At 40.2% G+C, this 27,912-nt stretch overlaps 1 protein-coding gene across 4 annotated transcripts in view; it reads left to right on the top strand.

The window, feature by feature from the left end:
- Positions 1–27,912, top strand: part of LOC122560734 (ATP-dependent RNA helicase with zinc finger domain-like) — a 569,578-nt gene that overhangs the window by 363,958 nt on the left and 177,708 nt on the right. For all 4 annotated transcript variants that reach the window (XM_087997766.1, XM_043711726.2, XM_087997765.1 and 1 more), the window contains one exon: positions 18,755–18,938. In XM_087997766.1, the coding sequence (XP_087853892.1) occupies positions 18,755–18,938 (184 nt within the window). The remainder of the gene's footprint in view (positions 1–18,754; positions 18,939–27,912) is intronic.

Raw genomic sequence — 27,912 nt, 5'->3', positions numbered from 1 at the left:
CCGGTTGCTGGGGCTTCACGTACGGGAAGAAGAAGGCCAGCTTGTCAGCTTTTTGGAGCAATGGCTCCCACAGTTTCTGAGGCTGGAGTCTAAGGTAGGCTGGGTGCGGGTTGAGCAGGCCCACCGGGTTGCAGTGTGCAGGCCCGGATCAGACCAGTGCCCCCACCCAGTCCTAGTGCAACTCCAGCATTATAGAGACAATCAAAAGATGCTGGAAGCCTTTAGAGCACTGGGGAAGGATCCCCAGGCTATGGCATACAAGGGATCAAAAATTATGTTTTTTCAGGACTTTTACACTGTCGTGATTCGCAAGAGGAAGGCCTTTGATGAGATAAAGAAGTGTCTGAGGGACCTGAATATTCAGTATTCTATGAGATACCTAGTGATACTGCGTTTCAGCCACGGATGGTCTGTGTTTAGCTTTGGTTCGCTGGAAAAGGCAAAGGACTTATTGGATGCTTTAAAATAGACTGATTGGCCTGAATTATCTGGACAATTACTTTATTCTGCCCCTTCCCCCCCAACCTTTTTCCTTCTTTTTGTTTTGGTCTGTAATTTGTTTGGTTTACCTGGTTTTTGGGGGGTAATTTTACTTTTCCTTTCAATATGTGTCAGGATTATAATTTTATATAATTTTTCCCTTTTTTTATGTTGTTGTTCTGCCAGGAGTGCCTAGGGTTACAGTGTGGAAGGGATGGATTGGGTGCCCACTTTTAACTTTCTTGTCATAAGATATTGCTATTTGTTTTTCTTACTTTGTGGTGTATGGGGTGGGGGCATGGCTCCAGCTAGAAGGAGTCATGGTGGGTTTGTTGGGTGGTAGGCATGCCCCCTGTGGACAAGGGGAAAAGTCTCCTTTTAGTCATGTTTCATGTTGTTATTTTCTAGAAGTAGTTGTTAGCAGTTTTGATTTAGTAGTTTTAAAAGTTGTGTTTTTAAATCTATGTGAACTGTTTATGTTTTTACTTGGCGCGCTATGAATGGGGTTCTTCCTCCCGGGAGGGTTCAGATGATCATGGCTAGCCATTTATTTAAATAGCGCATCTGGAATGTTAAAAAAGATATTGTCAAGTCTTAGAAAAGAGAAGGTCGTTGTAGCCTTATTACAGGAACCACACTTAACTGATAAGGAGCATTTGAAGCTGCAACAAGGAGGACTCGGCCAGGCGTTTTTCTCATCTTTTAACTCGAAAAGTAGAGGAATGGCCACTCTCATCCAGAAGAAGCTCCCATTTCAGCTGCTAGGCCAAATAAAGGATGAGTCTGGGCGGTTCATAATACTTAAAGCTTTAATACATGGGGAGGAATATGGGATTCTGAATATATACTGCCCCCAGGCAATCTCTTTAAATTTGTAACAGATGAGTTCTCCAGATTGATGGCCCTTGGGGCGCGTCATACAATTATAGGAGGAGATTTCAAATGCATTATTGACCCCGAGGTGGACAGGATGCCTAGAGGTCCTGTGGGTATGTTTCCATAATCTAGGCAACTGGTGGACCTGAACAGGGAGTTGGGATTGGTGGATGTATGGAGATGTCTTCACCCCAAGGGTAGAGATTTTACCTTTTGTTCTAATCCACATAAGTGTCATACCAGAATTGACGTGTTTTTGCCCCATCAACCTTTTTGAACTTGGTATTGTCCTGCAAAATAGGGAATATAGCTGTTTCTGACCATGCGGCAGTGTATATGGAGGTTAAGGTCGGAGGTGGTGAACTGGATTCCCGGCACTTGCTTATGGACCCTTTCCTCCTGAAAGATAGTAAGTTTATAGAATTCTTTTCACAGTTTAAATTTTTTTTGGGTATCAACTCAGGTATGGCCAGCAACCCATCGGTGCTGTGGGAGACTGCCAAGGCCAAGGCCAATGTGCGGAGTTTGACCCAGAAACAATAGAGGGGTGAACAGCAATGTCTGCTCGAGGCTCGCCTGAAGGCAGCTGAGTCAGCATATTTTGATAGGCCGTCCATAACTAAATTACAGCGGATCACAGCCCTCAGGGCTACTTTGAATGCTGCACTTATCCAAACAGCGAAGAGAGAGATCTTATTTGCAAAACAGAGACTATTTGAGTATGGTGATAAGCTGGCTAGGTATTTAGCATACTTGGGCAGAAAGAAGAATGCTCCCCAATCCATTACATGTATTAGAGAGAGTGCTGGTACTTTGACTTGTGATGCCAAAAAGATTAATGCAGCAGTTAGAAAGTTCTATTTTGAGCTGTATAAGTCGGAGGACTGTGAGGATAGAATAGGTAGATGCAGTCCTTTTTTAAGAATTTGGACCTTTTGGGTATAACCTCGGAACAAGTGTCCTTTTTGAGTGCCCCCTTGACAATTCGGGAAGTGCAGGAGGTGGTGAGGCTGCTCCAGAGTGGTAAAGCGCCCGGGCGAGATGAATTTCAAAGTGAGTTCTATAAGGAGTTTATAGACAAAGTGGCTGGGCCATTTTTGGATGTGTACAATTATTCAGTCAGGGTAGCCTCCCATTCTCTTTGAGAGAAGCAAATATCTGCCTAATCCTGAAGAAAGGGAAAGCCCCAGAACATTGTACTTCATACAGGCTTACATCGTTATTGAATGTAGATTTCAAAATCTGTCAAAAATACTGGCATTAAGGCTGGAGAGGGTATTGCCGTTTATTGTAAAGGAGGACCAGACAGAGTTTATTAAGGGTCATACGTCTACCAATAATATTAGAAGAGTATTAAATATGATTCAAGTATGTCAGCAAAGAGCGATATCAGGTTTGGTAGTTTCCCTAGATGCAGAGAAAGCATTTGATCAAGTGAAATGGCGTACCTCTTTTATGTCATGGAATGGTTTGGTCTTGGAGAGGTTTTTACAAAATGGGTGGCAGTGCTGTATAGTAGCCCAAAAGCAGCGGTGCTGAGTAATGGTATAAGATCAGATAGTTTTAGTGTTGGCAGAGGCTGTTGTCAAGGGTGCCCTCTTTTGCCACTATTATTTACACTGGTGATCGAGCTGCTGATGGAAACCATTCAGACAGATCCCAATATAACGGCCCCGGAGGTAGGATGAGGCAAGCATAAAATGACTCTTCATGCGGATGATGTCCTCTTTTTAACTGATCCAATGACATCCATGCTCCGCTTAATATGTGATTAATTTATTTGGTGTGTTTTCAGGGTACAAAATTAATTTCATGAAATTAGAGGCCATGCCTGTGGGGGTGGTCTTACCAGTATGTCCAACTTTGAGGATGGAATCCATTTCCCCTTTCAGTGGTCCCAGGAAGGTTTTTTGTACTTAAGCATTTTTATTACCCCGGTTTTTGACCAGTTATATAAGGCCAATTACGCACAGTTGTCAGAGAAAATTAGGCAGGACCTTTAGCGCTGGGAAGATCTTCTGATATCTTGGCTGGGCAGAATAGCTTTGGTCAAAATGAATGTTCTTCCTTGTTTATTATATCCCATGAGAATGCTCCCTTTGATTTTGCCAAGGCAAACTCTGCGCAGGCTTTACAGCTGGCTCAAATCTTTTATTTGGCATCATAGGCGGCCTCTTATTAAGCTGGATAAATTGCAGCTTTCTCAAGAAAGTGGTGGGGGTGGGTGAGTGGTCTAGATTTTCCGGACTTTAGGAAGTACCGAGTTCCTTCTTATCCTATGTGGCTGATTGGGCCTCTCGTGATCCACGATCAGTCTGGTTGGATATCGAGGCCTCTCAGACAAAATTCCCCGTATTAACCTGTTGTTTATGGACAAGATGAGAACTGTTACAGATTACTGTAAATATCCAATTGTCCTAAACAGAGTCAAAGTTTGGAGGCTGATGTGGCAGGGTGAGGGCAATTTACAAAAAACCTCCCCTTTCACTCCTATAATGGGAATGTTGGGATTTCAGCCAGGTTTGATGGACTCTGGCTTTAAGCTTTGGGAATCCAGAGGAATCTCCTGTTTGGGAGACCTATTCGATTGGGAGGTCATGATGTCCTTCGAACAGCTGGGTCAGAAGTTTGGGCTACCTAGGAAGGATCTCTTTCACTATTTCCAAGTTAGAGACTTCGTACAAAAAAAGACTACATTGATGGTTAACTTTACAAATTGGACATGGAGAGGAGAGTTCTCCAGTCCCCTTGGTTAGCACTCTGTATCACTTACTCGGTAGTAATGTGTCAAAGGACATGGAATTACTATATAAACGCTGGACTCAAGAATTAGGGGTGAAAATCTCCTCCAAAATGTGGGTGGATATTTGGGAAAATGTTAGGAAGATCTCTATTTGTAATAGGACTCAAGCTATTCAACGGAAGGTACTCTATAGGGTTCATCTGACACCAGAATGGCTTCTGAAGTTTAAGACAGGAGTGTCCCCAATGAGCCCCAAGTGTAAGATGGAGGTTGGTACTGTCAGTCATTGTTTATGGACATGTATATTGGGATGATGTAGCGAGTGCTTTGTCAAAGGTTTTGGGAATGGAGATTGGGTTGGATCCGGGGTCCCTCCTTTTGGGTTTTCCAAATTTTCTTTCCTTGGATATACATATGAAGAAACTGTTTACTGTTCTTTCTTCCTGAGAGAGGAAGAACATTTTAATGAGCTGGCTATCGGAAAATCCTCCAGGACTCTCGAGCTGGCATAGGATAGTTATGGAACACATCCCCCTGGACTTCCTTACGACTATGGTGCACCAGAAAATGGAATCGTTCCATAGAACATGGCAGCCCTTTTTGAACTGTATTGAGTAGAAATATTGGCTATATCTAGGACCTTTGTCTAGCTGTGGGGACTGTGCCTGTCGGTTTGGGGGCCCCTGAGAGGACAAATTCCGTATAAATATGGGTCTACTCACTATTGCTCCCAGTGTTGGGGAGCTGTGATGAAAGTGCGCTGAGTGTAGTAATTTAATTGAATATAACTTAATGGTATAATTTTACTTTGTCTGTTTATTTTTTTTCTTCTTTCTTATTGGTTATTGATTGAACTATAGTTTTTATAGCTTTTTTTGGTAGTTTGGGGAGTAGATTAGTAATTTGATTTTTCTTCTTGTTTTGTTGTTGCTATTATATTGTACAGTGGTCATACTATTTTGTACTAGTTTTGTAACTTTGTAAAAAAAAAACCTAAAATCTTTTTTGCAATAAAAATATTTATATAAGAAAAGGAAATTCCAGGATTTTCACTTAGCGAGTTTGAAGGAATGATGATAACTTCCAAGTCAGGATGTCAGAGGATGCTGGACCTTCTAAACAGTGAAGTTTCTGTAAATTAGAACTCTCCAACGTTACATGTTTAAAGCCTTAACTAGTGCAACCTTTCTGAAAATGGAAATTGAATGTTTGTGGGATCTGTGATGTAAAATGTATTTTACCTATTAATAGCAGTTTTTTTTTAGTTTAGATTTCAAATTGTGGCATTTGGGTATTGGTCTCTTTTTATAAAGTGGTGTAAGATAGACTAGATCAGTCTTTTCAGAAGACATATCTGCGTGCAAATGACTGAAGAACTTCTGGATTGTTAATGGAAGTTTGTTTTTATTGTGAGATCTTACAACAACCAGAAAGGGGGAGGGGTGAAGTTAAGCCACAAGCTTAGCAGAAGCAAGGATTCACAATTTAAAACATAGATAGTCAAAAGCTTCTGAATTCAGTTTGAAAAAGACCTAACTGAAATCAAATGTAAGAATAGTCTCTCTTGGAGAAAGGAGTTTGTTCAGAGCAGTTAAAAGAATACATTACTTCATTGTAAGGGTTTCAATTTGTGAAACTTTCAGACAAGCAGTGTTTGGTAAGAAATCTACATTGTTTCTTCAAAGCTGAGAAAGTCTAAGATCTCAGTTGTGGGAGTCAAAGATAAAGGCTTTGCAGAACCAGAAACAGAAAGAAGCAGTTGAACTAACCTAATGATTTGATAGGGAATGGAAATATCTCTGGATTTTGATTAACTATAAAGTTATGGTGTTAGATAGTTAATGTTTTGTTTTGGTGCAAGTTTGAAATCTTTTCAACTGTTATTAATTATAATTATTAGTATTATCGGTTTGTTTTATTTTATGTTTCTTTCTTTTGCATTATAAAGTTCTGTTTTATTGTCTGGACTGCTTGTATTTCATTGAAAGACCACCACATTGAAGTTCAAAAAATAACTAAAAGTTATGATCAATCAAGCTAGATTTTATTCTGGGATATAACTTGTCCAGTAGTCGCATCAGTTGCTATGGGAAAATGTTGTTCAACTTCAAAGATTGCATGAAAAGATGTACAAAGATGTTTCTGGGGTTGGAGGGTTTGAGCTGCAGGGAGAGGCTGAATAGGGTGGGGCTGTTTTCCCTGGAGTATGGGAGGCTGACTAGTGACATTATAGAAGTTTATAAAATCATGAGGGCCATGGATAGGATAAATAGCCAAGGCTTTTTGCCAGGGTAGGAGAGTCCAAAACTAGAGGGCAAATCTTTGAGATAAGAGGGTAAAGATTTGAAAGGGACATAAGGGGCAACTTCTTCATGAGAGAGTGGTGCTTGTATGGCATGAATTGCCAGAGAAGGTGGTGGAGGCTCGTAATTACAACAATTAAGAGGCATCTGTATGGATACATGAATAGGAATGGTTTCGAGGGATATGGGCCAAATGCTGGCAAATGGGACTATATTAATTTAGGATATCTGGTCAGAATGGATGAGGTCTGTTTTCATACTGTACAATTCTATAACAGCTATCTAACATCTAATCACTGCATATCCCAGAACGTACTGTAAAGTCATAAATGTATTGTTTGATTATATTGCATATCATAAGATAATTTTAGGAGGAATGATTGACCCTAATTCTTTATCTAGTTGGAATAACTTGAAAAGCTCCTGTTGTAAAATCCAGCTGTTATTAATGGTGCGTGGGGTTTTCACATCCATTCATTAATCTGGAAATCCATTTGGTGTGTTGACCATACTTTGAAGAAATCTTAGATATTGGTTTTGGTTTTCTTCTTTAAGAGTTTGAATCCCTTTTAGAATCTCACAATTTAGCTTAGTCATTTTCAGGATTTTCCTTTTCTCTAAAATTATATTTTATGTCAATGAAGATTGCCTTTCTCTTTGGAATAGAATTGCCTGAGATTTTTCAAATGTTTGCTCATAATTAGTGACAACTGAGTTGTTCTTTTCATTCTTTCCAGTTCTTAATGTCTTTTTTTTTAACTCAGTGACCGGACTGGACACAATTTCTCAATATGGTTTTGGCTCAGAACCCTGTAGACTTTTCATGATTTCCTGTAACCCATATGTCCTGTTTTAGCATATTAAATTGGCTTTATTGAAATACTGTTCTGCATCAGATGAATGTGTGGAATGTTGAGTCTATGGCTCTGTTTCTCGCTCCTAAAGTTTTGCAGTTTTCGGATTGTCATGCTTTATCAAGAGGACAAGTACTTTCTCGACTTGCTGCAGCAGCAGGAATGGGGTTCAAACAGGTGTACTTAGTTTTGTCATACACATCATGCGTGTTCTGATCCCACATGCACAGATGCACACACCACAGCCCGCGCACACATACGCACCACATGCCATTCCCCATACACCGCACGCTGCACACAGATAGGCCCCACACACCACAACACTTCCTGCACACCTGCATGCAATACACATGTGCAGACACGTGCACATGCACGCACGCCATGCGCACACATGTCGCACACATCTTGAAACATTTGGTGCTGGTCACAGAGCCTGCTGAGGAAGGCTGGTTAAAAGGCACTCCTCAGTGCTCAAGGACATTTGTCCCAGTTGTGTTAAATATTAGGTCATTTAGCCCACATTGCATACCACCACCTGGTACACCGCAGACTCAAGTCCCCACGCACACATGTCCCACACACTCCACATATCCTAATGTTTAACAGTCCACTCACAGAGTTGTTATCGCCCAGAGGAAGATGTTATCCTTTTGTCTCTGCACCACCTCTCTAAATGAGTATTAAGGCTCAGCACTATTATCTTGCCTTTTCCCCATAAGCTAAAAAAAATTCTATTTAAATAATCATCTAATACCATCTTGAATGCTTCAGTTGTACTTGTCTCCACCATGCTTCAACGATGTTTGTTGAGATCCTAATTGGTCTCTTTGTGAAAAGGTTTGTTTTGCTGCATCACATTTGTTTCTTTTGCAAATTACCTTAAATGTGTGCCCTCTCACTCTCAATCTTTTTATGAGAGAAAACCCACTCCCTATTAAGTCTGTCCAGACCCCTCATGATTTTGTAAAAACTGCTATAAAATCTCTTAACTTTTTCTCTTCCCCAGGGAACTAGTCCCATCTTTCCCAAACTGTCTGCATAACTGAAGTCTCTCATTCTTGGAATCATTCTTGTAAACTTTTCTTGCACTCCCTCCAATGTGTTTACATGTTTCCTAAAGCACCTACTTATGGTCAAAACTATGGTGCTCAGGACTGTACACAATACTTCAATGACTATGTCTAATGAGTGTGCTTTACAAGTTTGGCATAACCTCCTTGCTCCTCTCTTCTATGCCCTGTTAATAAAACCTAAGATGCTATATGTTCTGGATGTAAGTTTGCTCACTGATCTAGAAGTTTTTTTTCATTGAGCAAGTTTTTTTTCATTCTGGTCCTATACTTTCCCATAAGGGGAAACATTCTCTCAGCATTTTCCCTGCCAAGCTGCTTAAGAATCCTTTTGTTTCAATGAGATCACCTCTCAGTGAGCAAACTTACATCCAGAACCCTAACCTGAGCTACAAATCTTCTCAAAACTCACTAATAGTGTATGTTTTATTAATTGCTGAGTGAATCTGTTCTGTCTCCTTTTGTGACTTAAGCATATTTACATCAAGGTCTCTTGTCTCCTGCACACCCTATAGGGGGTTGTGCCCTGTATTTTATACTGTCTCTCCAGGATCTTTGCACCAAATGAGTCACCTCACAGTTCTCCTCATTGAACATCATGCTACCTGTCTGTCCATTCTACCAACTTGTCTTTTTGAAGTTTACACAGTCCTCCTCATAGTTTACAATGCGTCCAAGTTTTGCATTGTTATGACCAGACGTCAGGCAAAAGTTATGATGCTGGAGGGGACAACCCCAAATGTTATATTCCTGGATGAGGAGGGAAAAACAGGCTTCACTTCTTTATTCAACTCCCTTGTCATTTTTGTTGATTGCAAACAAGGTTACATTATAACAAGGTATTCCTTCCCTTGTGGATATTGTTTTAACCTGGCTTTTTTGGGTTAAAGAAAGAATTATTTTATTAGTTACTACAGCAGGGGAAGAAAAATAGGACACGTTGCACATATATATTTTCTCACTCCTCGTTCCTAATCTGTGTATAAGTCTTTTAAAAAACAAATCAGTCTTTAGCTTGTCTATGAAAAGTAAATGGTGAAACATTGAAGTTGAGTGGTTCCAGTAGTGCTGACCTCGGTGGTTATCACCTGGCCTGGACATTCTTGGTTCTTCCAGTTTGTTGATGGGAGTTGTCTTGTTTCTTTTTTGATAGTTGATTTACTGACTTTTGACTTGCTCCTAGCAATCAGCCAGAGAGAGTGACTTTTTATCTGCAGTAGTGAGCATTACAGCACACAATACACTGGACTAGAATAGCAGACTAGCACACACCAACCTGGGGTATTAATCTTTTAACACCTCTCATATGCATTCCTGGAAGGGGAAAATGCAACTTTGCTTTCACAATGCACTGCTTTCTTTTACTTTACATAACATCTGCAGGCTGCTGCTCTGTAACTCTCAGGAGGTGTTTTCAGCTGAGGGGGTAATTGGCTTCCATTATCTCTGCAACCACAATAGATTACAATTTAGTTTGTCCATACATTTCTTCCTTTTGAAGTGTCTCTTTGTGAAGTTCCTTGACACCTTCCAGGTGTACAATTACATGCTCTCTCACAGGACCGAGGAAATACACACACGAATTTTCCAGACAGTCACTGAATTACAGTCTTAGAATTTTCTTTTTGAGTCATCTTAGGCTTGTGTATGGCCCCGCTTTTTAAACAAAGTATCACAAAACTTGTTTCTTTTTTCTAAAAGCTTTTCCTTTTCTCAATGATACTATGTGTGGTTTTTTTCAGAGGGGTAATAAACTGCTCCCGGTTCCGATTAGTCTGGTTTGGTACAGAGATTAAAGGGTATAAAGAGGCCTTTTTGTTTATACGTAAACAGATCAGACATCAGGCAAAGTGGTCATGTTTTAGAAGTGACCTGTATAATAAAAGGGGAGTGGTCAGCTCCCTAGCTAAGCAGTTTAGTTCAGTCCAGAATTGGTTGGGAGTTCAACAGTGAGCAAACTCTCTCTCTTTCTTCCCTTCTAACTTCAATCTGTAAGCATCTGCTCCATTTTTTTTTTTAAACTGTATTTCAAGAGGGTTTGCTTATTAGGACTGTTGTGTATATTCAGACATTATAATTAAGTCTAGTTTGGATAGACTGAGTGCTGTTCTTTGTGTTTCATTGTGTAACCTTGTGAATGAATTTTTGTCTATTTTAAAGCCTGGCACTCAACCTAGCTACCTTAATTTTCAGTGTACACTTACCAAAACAAATTGCCAAGTTCTAGTCTGGGCTGCCTGCTTAAGAATGTTCTGATGGTCTGGCCTAGTTCATAACAAAAGAAACCTGTGTTAAACATTGATTATGTCTGTATGTAATTTATGGCTATGATGCATTGTCCAATCAGTATAATTCGCAAAGGTCGATCTTGTCCCCTGCACAGCAAAGTTGACATCAATAATATTTATCAGGAAAAGCAAGGGTCCCAAAACAAATCTCTGAAGAACTCCTTTACAAACCTTCCTCCAGCACAAAAATAATCGATTAACTGTAACTCTCTGTTTCCTATCACTCAGCTAACTTTGTATCCGTGTTGCTACTGTCCCTTTTATTACTGAGATTTAACTTCCCTCAAGACTGTTGTTTGCACCATGTCAAATACCTTTTTGAAATCCATATATACCCATTAATAGCATTGCCCCCATGAACACTCTCTGTTACCTTTGCAAAAAAACTCCAGCAATTTAGTTAGACATAATTTTCCTTCAGAAAATCCCTTGGTTGGCCTTCCTTGTTAATGTTAATTTCTCCATGTGAATCTTAATTCCATCCCAAGTAATTGTTTCAAGAGGTTTCGACACAATCAAAGTTAAACTGATTGGTCTGTAATTGCTGGGCACATCCTGACAACCATTTTAAAGTAAGTGTGCTACATTTGCAATTCTCCAGCCCTGTGGCACCACTTAAGGAAAATTGAGAGATTATTGTCAATGTTTGTGCAATTTCCTCTCATTTTGTTCAGTACTTTTGGATGTATCTCATCTAGTTCTGGTGACTACCTACCTAGTACCACAACCTCATCAGTTTGGAGCCCTTCTAGCGACTGAGCTTCCTCCTCTATCACCATGGCTTGGGTAGCATCTCATTGCTCTGTAAACACAGGTAAAGTATTCATTTAACACCTCAGCCGTTCCCCTGCCTCCATATATAAATACTTTTTCATTTTGGAAGGGAGAACAGAATATTATTTACGTGGTGAAAAACTGCAGAAAGCTGGAACACAAAGGGACTTGGAGGTACTTATATGTGAAACAGAGAAAGCCAGCACACGGTTGCAGCAGGTAATCACAAAGGTTACTGGAATGTTGGACATTATTTCAAGGGGGTTGTAGTGTAAAAGTAGGAAAGTCTTACTGCAACTGGGCATGGTGCCGTTGAGACCACAGCTGCAGTATTGTGAGCAGTTTTGGTCCCCTTATTTAAGAACAGATATTATTTCATTGAGGTAGTTCAGAGAAAGTTCACTAGGATGATTCCAGATATGGAAGGATTGGCTTATGAGTCAAAGCTAAATAGGTTGGATTCTACTCACTGGAGTTTAGAAGACTGAGAGGTGATCTCATTGAAACAAAAGGATTCTTAAGCAGCTTGGCAGGGAAAATGCTGAGAGAATGTTTCCCCTTATGGGAAAGTATAGGACCAGAAGGCAACATCTCAGAATAAAGGGTGCCAATTTAAGATGGAGAGCAGGAGGAATTTCTTCTTTCAGAAGGTTGTAAATCTTTGGAACTGCTTGCCACAGACAACAGTGGGACAAAAATCCTTGTGTATAATATATAGATTGAGATAGATAGATTCTTGATTGAAAGGGGAATCAAAGGCTATGGGGAAAATCAGGAGAGTGGAAGTGAAAAATGTTGAATCAGCTGTGATCCATTGAATGGTGGAGAAGGCTTGAAGGGCCGAATGACCTACTCCTGTTCCTATTTCTTATGGTCTCTTTTGTTCCTTAATTAACTCCTCTTTTTACCACACTTTTACTGCTTATGGGTATATAGAAGACTTTGGGATTCCCCTTTGTTTACCTTCTAGTCTTTTCTCTAAATCTCTCTTTGCAGATCTTGCTTGCTTTTTCATCTCCAACTCTCAACTCCCTTCTTTCTCCCTCCCCAAAAAAACCTTCAGTATTTGGCTTCATTCTTAATCATATTTTCTACCTGATGCTGTCGCAATCACATTTTTTTCTTCTTTAACTTAATTTCTATCTCATTTTTTTCATCCTGGGAGCTCTAGGTTTATTTGCCTTGTTCCTTTTGAGGTTTATATGCCTCAGTTGGTTCCAAAACATCTCCTCTTGATGATTTTCCAACCAAACTTTGGCTCCCATCCATTCCAGCTCAGTTCTTGCCCCATTGAACTCAACTCTCAGTCCTGGCTCTGTTCAGGTGGAGCCGATCTGGCTTGCATTGTACGGGTGCCATCACTTTCAATGTCCGAGGAATCTGAAGCCCTTCCTCCTGAATCATCATTCTAACATGGATTCATCTGTCTTGTCCATCTATTTCTTCACTCTCTTGCACATGATACTGGGAATAATTTGGAGTTTACTAGTTTGATTACTCCCTAACTATGGTTCAATATTCTCTTCCCACCTATATTGTTGGTACCAAACAGGGCCACGACCTCTGCCTGTTTACCCTCCCCTTGAAGAGTGTACTGCAGCTGCTCTGTGATTTTCTTGACCCTGGCACCAATGAAGCAGCATACCATCCTGGAGTCATGTCTGTAGCCACAGAAACATCTGTCTGTTCATCTAGCTAATGACTCCCCTATCACAGAGAATCCCTACAGATTCATAGAAGAATCATAGAATTCCTATAGTGTGGAAACAGGCCCTTCAGCCCAACAAGTCCACACCGACCCTCCGAAGAATAACCAACCCAGACCCATTCCCCCACCCCACTGCTCTACATTTATTCTGACTAATGCACCTAACCTACACATCCCTGAATGCTATGGACAATTTAGCATGGCCAGTTCACCTAACCTGCACATCTTTGGAGTGTGGGAGGAAACTGGAGCACCTAGAGGAAACCCATACAGACACTGGGAGAATGTGCAAACTGCACACAAACATTAGCCCGAGGCCGAAATTGAACCTGGGACCCTGGTGCTGTGAGGCAGCAGTACTAAACACTGAGCCACCATTACTCTCTCACATGTGCTTGTCTCTTGCTGCACTCTTCTAAGGAATCACCACTTTGATTTTCCATGCTAGGCACAAATTAATTAATGTGAATGACCTCAGGGGACTCCTGAACTACCTGCCTGAGTGTCTTAGATTTCCTAGGCAGTCACCCATTCCCGATCAGATTGAAGCCCCTAATCTGTGGTGTGACCTACTTCTCTCAATTCCTTAGCTGCACAGTTCTTTGCTTTGCAGATACACTACAGTGGCTGTAGCCGATGCTCAGGTTCTGAAATCTGTGGCTCAAACTTGTACATCTCAAGATACTTCCAGTGCATATAAAGTCACATAAAGTACCCACGACTCCCTACATGCCACAGGATAAGCATTCTGCTTGATCATACTGCCCTGCCATACCTTAATCTTATTTTTGTATTGATTACTGTAAACGTACTGTTATATTGTGTTAAAAGTTTATATTTTTAAAAATTTCTCTGCTTTATGACACAGTCCCTTACAGCATCTTCCTTCCAGCTTTACAAACACTGCACTCAGCAAGCTTAACATTTTTGCAGGAAAACTTACTTTCCCTCTAATCTTTAGTTCTTTAATTAAAACCAAATATTTGTATACAGTCCCACATCAAAGTTAGAGAATCCTGTTGGAGCTGTCATTGAAACTGAACTTCCAATGCCCCATAATGACAATGACAGGCTATAGAATTGGTTAAGCATAATAATGCTAGAATGATAGCACATGGAATTTTGCAACAAACAAATATTGAAACTGCAAAGCGCTGAGTTTTATTTTCCAACTTGGAGAAACCGGCAGGCTGTTCTATCCCTTCTTTTCCCCCTCTGCCAAAGAAGCTGTCAAGTGCTAATGTTTTAACTAACCTGATGGCATGAACTTTCCAGAGACTTTTATGAAATCTTTCAATGAAAATTTAGATCTATTGTCTTTAAAAGGTATAAATCCCATGCTGTAATTTAAGGCTGATGCTCCACCGAAAATGGAATCTGTTTTAACTCAGCACTAAGTTCAAATGGTCCAGCTCGGGTTCCACCTCTTTGAATCATTTCATGTGTCTCTTCTCCTCACCCATACCAAAATGGGAGCAGGATTTCTGGATTCGGGATCCTAACAGCATTTTGAATAAGTTTGAGAGCTTCCATGATTTTGCTAAAATCCAGGTCTCAGATTTGGGTCTCTTTCACTCCCAATCTTAGCTGTTTCAACATTATTCATGGACCATCTGCCCATTCTACTTACATGGTCATATAATTATCCACATTAAATTTAATTCATTGTTACTCGGCCCACAAAGTATTTTCTCCAACTCATTTATTAGTTTCTGAGGTTACCTCCTGTGATCTGACTGCCCCTTCTGTCTTGGTAACTTGTATAAATCTGATAACTAAAAATTGAATTCTGAACAATTGTCACTCTAACATTGTGCTTTGAGAGACTTAATCCAATACCTGTAATTCATCCAACAAAACTACAAAAAATGTTATAGGGTTCAAAGTTTGTGAGAAGATTTGTAGCTCGGGTGCTCGTTGTTGTGGTTGTGTTCGCCGAGCTGGGAATGGGAATTTGTGTTGCAGACGTTTCATCCCCTGTCTAGGTGACATCTTCAGTGCTTGGGAGCCTCCTGTGAAGCGCTTCTGTGATCTTTCCTCCGGCATTTCTGGTGGTTTGAATCTGCTGCTTCCAGTTGTCAGTTCCAGCTGTCCGCTGCAATGGTCGGTATATTGGGTCCAGGTCGATGTGTTTATTGACTGAATCTGTGGATGAGTGCCATGCCTCTAGGAATTCCCTGGCTGTTCCCTGTTTGGCTTGTCCTATAATAGTAGTGTTGTCCCAGTTGAATTCATGTTGCTTGTCATCTGCGTGTGTGGCTACTAAGGATAGCTGGTTGTGTCGTTTCGTGGCTAGTTGGTGTTCATGGATGTGGATCGTTAGCTATCTTCCTGTTTGTCCTGTTGGTACAGAGAACACCAAACGGAGAATTCACCACAAAGGTATACAGGAAAGTCACACACATAGACCAAGTCCTAAACTACGAAAGCAACCACCTCAACACACACAAAAGAAGTTGCATCAAGACACTATTCAAAAGGGCCACAACACACTGCAGTACACCAGAACTGCAAAAAGAGGAAGAAGAACACCTATACAATGTATTCGCTAAAAACGGATACCTGCGCAATTTCATCAACAGATGTCTAAGGGAAAGACAACGGAACGAGGACATGCCGCAATCCAAAGGACTTGCCACACTACCATACATCAAGAGCATTTCCGAACTGACAGCCAGACTACTGCGACCACTAGGACTCATAACAGCACACAAACCAACAGCCACTCTCAGATAACAACTCACCAGAACGAAAGACCCAATACCCAGCATGAGCAAAACTAATGTAGGGTACAAAATCCCATGCAAGGACTGCACAAAACACTACATAGGACAAACAGGAAGACAGCTAACGATCCGCATCCATGAACACCAACTAGCCACGAAACGACACAACCAGCTATCTTAGTAGCCACACACGCAGATGACAAGCAACATGAATTCGACTGGGACAACACTACTATTATAGGACAAGCCAAACAGAGAATAGCCAGGGAATTCCTAGAGGCATGGCAGTCATCCACAGATTCAATCAATAAGCACATCGACCTGGATCCAATATACCAACCATTGCAGCGGACAGCTGGAACTGACAACCGGAAGTGGCAGATTCAAACCATTACAAATACCAGAGGAAAGATCACAGAAGCGCTTCACAGGAGGCTCCCAAGCACTGAAGATGTCACCTAGACAGGGGACGAAACGTCTGCAACACAAATTCCCAGCTCGGCTAACACAACCACAACAATGTTATAGGGTGTTCATGGGCAAGTATGTGCGACCGTTTACACAGCTGGGATAGGCCCTCAGTGAATGGTTGTGAGGATATGGAATCTGGGAGATGGGACAAAATGGCTTCTGCATTACTAAATTAGATTGCACTGAACTAGACAGAAACAAGAAACTGCAGACTGATGTAATTCCAATAAAATACAGAAGTAATGGTTAATTCTAAATTGCAGCTGGAGACAAAATGGTTCCCTGCGCCTACGTGACTACCTGCAGCTAGTCTCTAAAGCTAAATAAATAGCTAACCATTAGAATGCAGAAGTAGACCGATAAAACCGTTATGATCTAAGTTATTTACCAGTTAATATCATTGGATCAAGCAACTATCAATGAAGTGATATCATGTATTGGTTGATTGTTACTATGCAATCATGCCCCATGTCAGACTATGAACAATGTATATATATAAACCCTATGCAAACTCTGTAAAGTCGTCATATTCTTTTGATGGTTTAGAAGTACTCATACTTCTGGGCTAATCAAAGTCTATTGACCCAGACCGTATCATAGAGTAAACGATTGCTTGTGTGATTGTGTGATTGACAAAGAGTCATTCACAGGATAGATAAAGATAAGTTTAGAGAATTGAAATAAGACTTTAAGAGAGGAGAGCTAATGTAAGAAGTTGGATTTGAGAGATTAAGAAAAACTGCCAAGAAGAGCAGGAGACAGCACGCAGAGTGACTAAAATCAGACGTAAATCCAAAGACAAAAGCCAAGACTTTGTGAAGCATACAGGTAGGAGAGAAACTGTTGAAATTCATACAAAGACAGAAAACAGGTGAAAGTGTAGGAAAGCAAATACTTGTATTTATTTGGAGCTTTATCATGTTAGCAAAAGATCTTGGGGTAATTGAATACTGAATTAGTTTGTGAAATGCAGCAAATGAGGTCAAGCATACCATTCTAAGGCAAGGGACAAACAGAAATAATTGGAAGTAAAGAAATGGACAGAAACATTCTTTTAAAAAAAAGTGATCAATAAATGGGTTTGCCTGTGAGCAGATGTTAATTACTTTAAAGCACATTACATGTTGTTCACACAGAATAGTATGCAACAGTGCCATTTGAAAGAGGGGTAGTTCTTTGAAAGACCATTTTTAGAGACATAACTGCTGATCCTTGTAAAGTAACCAGTCATGAAATAATGTCTTCAGTGATATTAATTAGTTAGTTATTCCTTAGCTAGTTAGATATTCTTAATCAAAGTATTCAGATGTGTGCAAGTAGGACTTCAACCCAGGCCTTCTGACTTAGAAGTAGGGATACAACCACAGTGTTACAAGAGCCCCTTAATTTATTTCCTTTTTTTTATAAAGAGATATCAACCTGTTCAGACTTGTTGTGACATAGAGTCATAGAGATGTACAGCATGGAAACCTGTCCATGCCGACCAGATATCCCAACCCAATCTAGTCCCACCTGCCAGCACCCGGCCCATATCCCTCCAAACGCTTCCTATTCATATACCCATTCAAATGCCTCTTAAATGTTATTGCTTTTAGTGCCTTTCTCTTGGCAGAATAGATTGAGTTTTAAGTAAAAAAGTGTGGTGCTGGAAAAGAACAGCTGGTCAGGCAGCATCCAAGGAGCAGGAGAGTCGATGTTTCAAGCATAATCCTGACAAAGAGCTTATGCTCGTAACATTGATGCTCCTGCTCCTTGGATGCTGCCTGACTGGCTGTGCTTTTCCAGCACCACACTTTTTGACTCTGAAGTCCAGCATCTGCGGTCCTCTCCTGAGCTTTAAGTAAAGGTGGCTGAACTTTCTTATTTACTGAAGAATCAATGCCATAATGAACATCATAAAGGACATATGCATTGATGTTTGTCAAAAGCATTTTTCTTGAATCAGACCTGGTGTCAAAACTGGAGCTGGTAGTTATTATGTTGAAGACAACTTTGCACTTCATACATAGATTTCTTCTACACAACATATCTGGTTGTGTTTTATTTTGAGCTCCAGGGCTGAGGGACACTTAATGACCATCTATTTTGTTAATAAATGTTGCAATATGCAACTGCCGCAATGAATTTTATCTTTTTCAGTCAAAGGGCATTTTCTTGAAATGTTTGTAATGCGTGGGTATAGTGATATCTGAAGTGCAAAATTACCATGGTGAGTAGTTTACTTATCAGAACAGACCAATCTAGGAACTGAACCTGTCTATATTGACCATTAAAATATCAAAGACCTTTTAAATCAGTTGAAGTCTGAAATAATTCTAGTTTTTGTATAAGTTAGTAATTGTGCCATTTTGGTTTCTTGATGTAGCATTTTAGGAGCATTTAAATCAACCTGTTTGCTTTGGGAGGATAGGAATCATGGGAGGATAATGGATGTACTACATTTAAATGCAATCCATTTCAGGTTTTGGAAATAGCTGAGCAAGTGGAAGAATTGCAGAAAAGATGGCCAGTGGCCTGGGGGAAGCTGGATGAAAATAGCATAGGAGTTGTGACGCCATATGCCAATCAAGTCATGCGAATCCGTGCAGAGATGCAGAAAAAGAAACTTAATGACGTCACTGTTGAACAGGTTTTGAACATACAAGGTAAGTGCCTTGAACATCTTTTTTGAAACTTTACCAGTAGGTTTGGTAGTGGCAGAAAAAGCAAATCCATTGGAAATCTCTGTCAAAATTGTGTCCGATGCTCACAGATCTACTGTGCATTAAAGTATTCTCTGCTTTATTCCATCTTCCTAAAAATTGCAGTTTATTTTTGCATCTTGCATCTTAATTTAATTACTTTATGCCAAAAACTCTACTAAACAAACAATCATTGCACATTATTTGAGGCAATCTAATTCCTGCTGTTTCTCATCTGTTGTTAGTTCCATTTGTTAAGGTGTGAGATATATTGTGAACATGTACACTATGAAGACAGAACTTCCCTAAGTTTACAGTTACTCTGAAAAAAAGTTTGTTTATTTCAGTGATTTATAATAATCCTTATTTTCAAAGGTTAATCATAAATTAAAGAACACATTAAAATTACAGTTCACAAGATGTGATTCCATGTACTTTTAGTTTCTTCTTTCTGCTGGGCATGAATTGAACAGAGTATAATTGTTTCTCCATAAAGAGGGAAGGGAAAATGTTCAGTCAATTGTCTTAAACCAATCATTAATGTCCAAACAGTTGTTCAGAAGTACCATGTAAGAGGCCATGGGACAATTGTGCAGTGGTTCTGAGAGGAAAAGAAGATGTAAAACATTTTTGTATGTTTCAGAAAAAACCTTTATATTTTCCCTCCCTCTCCTCCCTGCTGGGTGGACCTTCTTTAGTCTGTGTTACCTCTGATGCTTTGATCAAACTGCAGCCCTTCCTCATTAATGAGCTTTAACAATAAGCAAGAGTAATTTGTTCTGATGGGAGTATCACATCCAAGTATATCTGTGCCTCTGCTGGCATGCACGCATACAGATCTAATTTTCAGCAAGTCTGTGGATATTGATCAAATGTTGAAACATGTAGGAAAGTGGAATGAAGGCCACCATCAAATAAGCCATAATCTTACTGAATGGTACAGCAGATTCAATGGGTTGAATAGTTTCCTCATGCATCTATTTCTTATAGTTTTACAAACATCTCATCAATCATTTTTTGTGTGCTTTCCCTCCTCGGGAAGTTGTTGTATCATGTCTTTCACTCTACTGTAAATGGTGTAGTCAGACTGGGTTTTGTGGGATTTTCATGTTGTTGAGCTGTCCAGTGCCCCATAATGTCTAAGTGTTATCAAATGAAACATTTGAGCTGGATAAGACATTAATTGTGAAAATAAATGGGCTGCGATTTCCTACTGTTCTGATACTGAACACAAAACAAAAGACAAAATTGACTCCATTGAAGCTTTTAATAAAATATGTTATAATAGTTTTCTTAAAATGCTGCTTGACAATTTAAATGATAGTATCCACCCCGATTTTGTTTTGTCTCCTACTGGTACTATTTCTAAAAATACCAAATTGATTATCAACCAGTTGTCTTTTCAAGGTTATAATAGGTTAATGAGCGTTTGTACTAGCCTGAAGCTAATTGCTGGCTATTGATGCATCCAGATCTATAATGAGGTTGATTAAATTGTCAGTTATAAACAATTTAATATCGTATTGTAATCACAAGACATCATGCTTTTTTATTTTGACTACCTGAGATCTGGATTCATTCACACTTCTTAAGTCCAGGCAACTTGACTGAGTTGCCTAAAATTAGGGATCTTTAATTGCACTTTTGTGCCAAACCATCAGGTTGCTTATATCAGATCATGTATTTGTCAGTAGTGAAATCTGCCACAACACAGTCATTGCATGACAGTTCTTGACAGCATGACAGAAGAGTTCAAATTGAAAGAACTGTCTGTACTCACATTGATGTAATGGCCAGAGTAAGCACCAGATAAGTTGACTTACGTAGACTGAGTTAAACCACAGTGCTACACTATATGTTGAGAAAAAATCTTTTTCAGAGTCTTTATGTTATCTATATCCTATCTTGGATTGATGTCGAAGAAATGAACCAAATCCAGGAGGGAACTCCTCCAAATCTCTTTTTTTTCCAATTTCTTTCTATTTAACCTAATTTACTAATCTGTTCGGCGAAACGCCTCTGGGACAGGTGGAACTTGAACCTTAATCTCCTGGTCCAGGTTCAGGGACATTACCACTATGCTACAAGAGGGCTCCAAATGCCCTCCTTTTTAAAATGCATCATTGACAATGAAAAACCGATGTGACCAGTTTGACCTCTTATTTTGTTTAAACCTGCAAATGTAACAACTAGTCCTAAATTTCACCTTGAGGAACTTCTGATCAAAGCATAAAATAAAATCCTCCTATAGGGAATTGATATAATTCTCCTCACATTTAGAAACAAAATGCTCTATTTATTGACATTGGAAAAATGATCAACCTTTACGATCATCAAAAATCTTATCTGAATCCAGATTGGGGTTGTCAAAATACAAGCACATTATGTTAGTTCCACTTCATTATTCTTCTTTAAACCTGACTCTTAAACATATTTCATTATTATATCAGATCTCATATTGTGTAGCTCATAGTGAGTTTGATATTTTGAAATGGCTCATGGGGCACCCTAGAGAGTATTGGAAAGAGGTTCTGAAGTCTGGAAATGTAAGCTTCTGGCAGATTGAAATGTAGGTTAGGTAGATTGAGAAGTTGTCTTGGGATCTGGAGGTGGTAGTGATGAATGAAAGAGTCTTTCTGAAACAGCTTCCAGAATGACTGAAGAGTATGGTCAGACTCTGGCAGTATTAGGTTATAGAAGTGGTCAAACATAAATATGAAAAAAAATGTTTTACTCTCCAGTCGGTTAGAGGGGTTCAGGGGATATTCAACTGGCTGTTGGCCTTTTTATAAAACATATAATATCTACATTTTGCTACAATTCAATCTTTGATCAGCCATCCCTGGTCCACCCAAAGATGCATTGTCCTGTTGGCATTGCTTTTACTATTTTCCCAGTTGTCGATGGTTTCTTCCTGTTTGTCTCTGCCTACGTGCTGTGATTGACATGGACAGTCCAAAGAAATCTAATAACACAGAGTGTTATTCTGGCAGGGTTTAAATCACTTGGAAAAATAAAAAAACAATTCTCTTTAATCCGTCTGCTGTGAAAACAGTCTCAGTAGTAATTTTTGGTTGGTTTCTAACAATAAAAAAATCCATCGCTCAGCACAGGTGTTGCCTGAATTCATAATAGAAAATATGTGTTAGTTAATATCTCAAATCTGAAATAAAGATTAGAGAATCCATCTTCATTTTGTTTAGTTGAGTCCATGCATACATTTATATGAAAGGTGATGGAAGTGTTGGGTGGAAACTGACAGGGCCCTGAATTATGTGGGTTATGGGGGCATTTGAGGCAGAATCTCCTGCACAGTACAACGAGACCTGTCTTGATATTGGGAGCAATTTGCTGCATCCTTTGTCAGGCAGAAAGATAAGTTTCTTTCTAGGGACAGGTGAGTTGCCAATTTGTTATTTGAAAAATGCCTTATTAATATTCAGCTTCTGATCTTACCCAACATACCAACCAAACTAGGTATCAAGAATTCTTGATATTGCAGCTAAAGTAGGTACCTGGTGACTTTAGCTCGCCACTGGCTACAAAATCCCACCATTTAGTTCAGTATCAAGCAACATTTCAGACCACAATTCATGAGCACCAGCTGCATGCATGGAAATTAGCATTCAACATTTGCCAACACCTTAGGATGCTCATGGCACCTCTCTGATTCACTTAGAAAGCTCAGAACTACATTGAAGGTGCACCAGGAACTAACATTTAAAGGCTGCAGCAAGGAAAAACACAGGGATAGGCACCCAGCTGACAAATTGACAGGGCTGCTGCTTTGCTTCCTTAGCATTCACTCATGTAGTACCTACCTGCACTTGCACCATGTGGTGCCATATCTGTCAGCATGTCACTTCAGTCAGAACCTAGAGACTATTAGTTCTGTTGTATTGATGTGTTCTTTTGTGCAGATATACTGGCTGCTTGTCAGTAGGGATTTGTCCAGGGGTTGGGATGGAGGATATCTAGCTAGATGGTGCGCCAAGATATCAATCTATCACCTACAGCATGTACCAACTGTCTGTGTGGCAAACACACTGTGCACATATTCAACCAAATGGCACATTGGAAAGTGGCTGAACGCTAGTCCTCAGTCCAGTCAAGGTGGGTCTGCTGTCAGTCAGAGGGTCCCAGTACCATCATTCATAGGCCAACTGCAAGCACAGTCCAGGGTCTTGAATATGGCCATTCATCCACTTGTGTCAGGCATGGAAAAGGGTTATGTCTGATTACAGTCTGGGCTGTGGGCTACAGTCAGTCTGTGAGCTTCATCAAAAGCAGTCGGGGAGCTGCAAACACAGTGGCTGGGATCTAGTCTGTTATGGTAAGAGGCTGTTCATCAAAGTCATTTAGAAGTCTGAGGTGAATGCAATCCAGGAGGTCCATCCATTTATCATTGAGTAGGGTGCAAAGTGGAGGGATCTCTAAGGGCAATTGGAGGATCACTGCCAAGTGGGAAAGGGGTTCCAAGACTTGAGGGAAGAAAGCAAATGCATGTGTAGAGGTGAGGACACGGATGTGGCAAGGGTGCTGCAGATATTGCAGGGTAGACAAAGTAGGACCAGACAACATGGTAGGCTACTGGCAGGGTGGTAATAACAGTGACCACCACTGTGGCCTCCACAGGGTACTGAGATACAGTGAAAAGTAATGTTTTGTATGCTAACCAGGCCTTGCATAAATACATCAGGGTAATAGAATAGAATGTAGAATATAGTGTTACAGCTACAGACAAGGTGCAGAGACTCTAATACTTGAGAGGACTGTTTATAAGTCTGATAATAACAGAGAAGAAACTGTTCTTAAATGTGTTGATACATGTTTTCCAACTTCTGTATCTTCAGCCCAATAGAAGAGGGTGGAAGATGGTGGGAGGGCTCAGTGATTATGTTGGCTGCTCTCCCGAGGCAGTGGGAAGTGTAGATGGAATCAATGGAAAGAAGGCTAGTTTTTGTGATGGATGGAGTTACGTTCACAACTCTCTGTAATTTCTTGCAATCCTGGGCAGAGCAGTTTCCATACCAAGCTGTGGTACATCGAGATGCTTTTTATGGTGCTTCTACAAAATTGGTTAGCGCCATTGTGAACATACTGACTTTCCTCAGCTTTCTGAGGAAGTAGAGGCATTGGTGTGTTTACTTGACTGCAGTGTTGACCAGGATGGGCGAGGTCAGACTTTTCATGCTATTTTCTGTTAGGAACTTGACAGTCTCGACGAAGTCCACCTCAGCACCATTGATACAGATGGGGGCGTGTCTTCCAATTTACTTCCCTTGTTTTGCTGACATTGAGAGAGAAATTGTTGTCTTTACACCATATCACTAAACTGACTATCTCTTTCCTGTAGTCTGTCTTGCTGGTGTTTGAGATCTGATCCACCACGTGTGATCAGTAAATTTATAAATGGAGTTAGAGCTGAATTTGACCAGACAGTTATGAGTCTATAAGGCATATAGTCAGGGATTAAGTATGCAGTCTTATGGGGCACTGGTGTTGAGGATTATTGTGGAGGAGGTGTTGTCACCTGTTCTTACCGATTGCAGTCTGCAGGTCAGGAAGTTGAGGATCCAGTTGAAGAGCGGGGAACACAGTCCCGGGTCTTGCAGTCTGGAGGTGGGTTTGGTTGGAATTATGATGTTGAAGGCGAAGCTAAAGTCAATAAATAGGAGTCTGAAGAAGGTGTTCCTGTTATCCACATGTACCAATGATGAGTGTAGGAGCAGGAGATGGCATCTGCTGTGGACCTATTGTAGTGGATCAAGACAGTCTTGGAGGATGGAGTTGATGTGTGCCATTACCAACCTTGAAGCACTTCATAATGATGGATGTCAGAGCCACTGGGTGGTAGTCATTAAAGCACATTGCCTGAGTGTTTTTGTTTTCTCAATGTGTGTCTTTATGGGGTGCAGGGAATGGGTGGAAATGATCTTTCTGGATAGTGTAAAGTAAAAGGGGACATGGAGGCTCTTGTGGGCAGGAGTTGGGGTTTCCTTGTGACCAGATGGAGTAAGGTGTTTATGATGTCCAATGTGAATTGCATTCCTTGTCATCACCTGCTGTTCTCCAGATGTGAAATACAATTGGAGAATTGCTGGGATAATGCCCAAGATGGGAGGAGTGAATGTCAATTTGATGGACAAAAGCACAGGATCCACATCTGCTAGACTCAAAGCCATTGAAAGCACAAACAGATGAAGTATGAGTTTGCAAACTCTAGCTACATTTTATATGCAATCATTTCTTTGCAAATTTGTAATGCATGAAGAATGAACGTGTGACTACTTCGAATGTTGGTCAAGGGCAATTTGCACCATGCCATTAGAGCTTTCAGGTCTACCATTTCCATGTCAATGATGCAGAAGTTAGTGTCACTGACTTAAAAAAGACAAATGCTGGCTAAGAGCATCCTATCACTTTTGAAACTTACAAGGGTGATGTAGGATGAGGGGAATATCGCCTTATCACATTTCATAGCTGAAAATGTGTTGCTGGAAAAGCGCACCAGGTCAGGCAGATTCCAAGGAGCAGGAGAATTGACGTTTCGGACATGAGCCCTTCTTCAGGAATGAGGAAAGTGTGTCCAGCAGGCTAAGATAAAAGTTAGGGAGGAGGGACTTTGGAAATGCGATAGGTGGAAGGAGGTTAAGGTGAGGGTGATAGGCCGGAGTGGGGGTGGGGGCGGAGAGGTCAACACATTTCATGTAAATGTAACAATAAAGTCTGTGGAAAACAGTGAAAACTTGAATAATTGATGTGGATTTGATGGGAAGGGGTCAGAACACAGCAGGCATTCCCTTTCCAAATGTAATGTGTTGGTCATTCAGCTGGCACAGCAACTTCAGTAGGTTGCTGTACATGCTGTGAGCAGAGCTGTGGTGGAATAGACAAAGGGGTTGCTGAAGATGCTGTTCTACTATTTGGATCATTCATCCTCCATTATAATCGCATCATTCTGGTATGCTGTCTCCTGTATAACTGGATCAGGCAGCAAGGAATTGCAATAGATGTTGAGCATTTGGGAGAATTGGAGTGGTCTTCCAAGGAGGAGGATGACAACATTGGGGAGGAGAAAGCTCTTCTTGAGATGATAGACCTCTACTGAATAGGGTACTACAAACCAAATACAGTTGATTGATACTCAGTTGCAGTAGCTGAGATCTGGGTGTAGAAGACCATCATGGACTGTAAAATAGTTGTTGGTCATCGTGCCTAAATTTGGTTTGCATTCTGGGGGTCAACAGGCGTCTGTATTCATTTTGTTTGTGTTTATTTGTACTGGCTGTAAATAAAAGCTCATGCTTGGAATTGTCCAATTGTCTGTCTGGATGTGATGTTCTCCTATAGGGCAGTGACAAGCTGTGAGTCTCCAGTGGGCATTGGGGATAGGGTAATGGTGACTTTGAGAGCCTGTTTCGATGGGATTTAACTACAGACTGGTAAATAGACTGGAAGTTAAATAGTGACTTGTATGGGGTTGTATGTGCCTTGATGGCTATGTACTTTAAGCAGTGAGGTTTTGTCCCTGCAGTCCCACAAGATTTTGCAGGAGCAAAGTTGCGATATCTGCTGAGTGGTAAGTTGCTTTGGGAACATGCATGTTAAGATGGGCTAAAATGAATGAGGGCGAATCCCATAGGAGCAGGGGAGGTAGTAAATGAGACAAGTTTGGTAAGAGATGGCAAAGGGTCTCATTAAGCCTCATGCAAAATACCCTCCAAAAAAGCTAGACACAACTAGCACTTTGCCAAAAAAAAGACTAAGTCCATTATTGTTGAAAAATGTGTTTTCACATCTCTTTGTTAATTGGGCATTGCTCAAATGCAAGTTCGCCTTGTCCATCTTGGCTTACAGAGCAGTGAAATCCTATTTCAATAATATTGAGAAATTTATTGCATTATTCTTTTAGTTGAGATGACAAACTGAAATTCTTGTCTGACTATTCTGTCATGCAGGCCTACATGGCAATAGCACAGGTGGCTGAATGGTAAACTGCTGTGTAAATGGGATTTATCTTGCCTCTGCTGTAGCATTATTATAGATTTGTCTTCTTTCTTGAGCAAAATCTGTAACAACAGACTTATTCATTTACAAAGATGTGCTTCAGCAACAATATCCTTTGACTAATTTACATTTTAAGTAGAAACACAGAGAGAGATGTAAATGACAGTGAGGCTGTGAGCTATATATTTGCAGTTTTTATCTCCAGATGTTGGATATCTGATCAGGAGAGCAATCCTGTCAAAAGCCAGTAACAGTTTTACTTAAATTTGACTAAACACCAGATTAGCTTTCTACAAAGCTATTTGTAATCTAGGATTCACAGTAATTGCTTTTGTTTTCCATTTTGAATAACCACGGGATTTGCACAGTTCCATGGAATGAATTTCTAACCCAAACCTTGAGCAAATTTTTATAATACTGTTAATTATAAAAAACTGGAAACTCAGCATGTGCTGAATAAATTGGTCACTTGGCAAGTATGACAGAGAAACTCTTGAGCATCTTGGGAATTTATTGGAATTAAATGTTACTAATCCCCTGAAGTCATCTTGGAGCACCATTCAAAAATTAGAATTGACTTTATCTGTTAGGATTTGAAGCTTGATTTTGAGTTGCAGGGAGAGGAATTTGAAGTTATTTCTCTCTCTCTGATCTGACGGTAAAAGTTGTTGGAATCTGGATTTTCTGGGAGTGGAAGAAATTAAGAATATTATGTGACATGCTTTAAATGCAAATTGGATGGAAGACTTAATGTCCAGGCTGGATCTATTTCATATCTAAACACGGTGATCTGTACATTCCTTAGTGCAACATTGCCTCAACTGTTTAGACTTCAACTCTATCTTTCATATGAGAAAATCATCAAGAATTAGAGAAAACAAATGATGCAGTTCTGGAAATGGGTGGCAAATAACAAAAGTAGTTGAAG

This window comes from Chiloscyllium plagiosum, unplaced genomic scaffold, assembly GCF_037043375.1.
Source record: "Chiloscyllium plagiosum isolate Xiang-an unplaced genomic scaffold, Cpla_swu_hap1 HiC_scaffold_20, whole genome shotgun sequence".
NCBI classification, from domain to species: domain Eukaryota; kingdom Metazoa; phylum Chordata; class Chondrichthyes; order Orectolobiformes; family Hemiscylliidae; genus Chiloscyllium; species Chiloscyllium plagiosum.
This window is presented reverse-complemented; position numbering and strand designations above follow the sequence as displayed.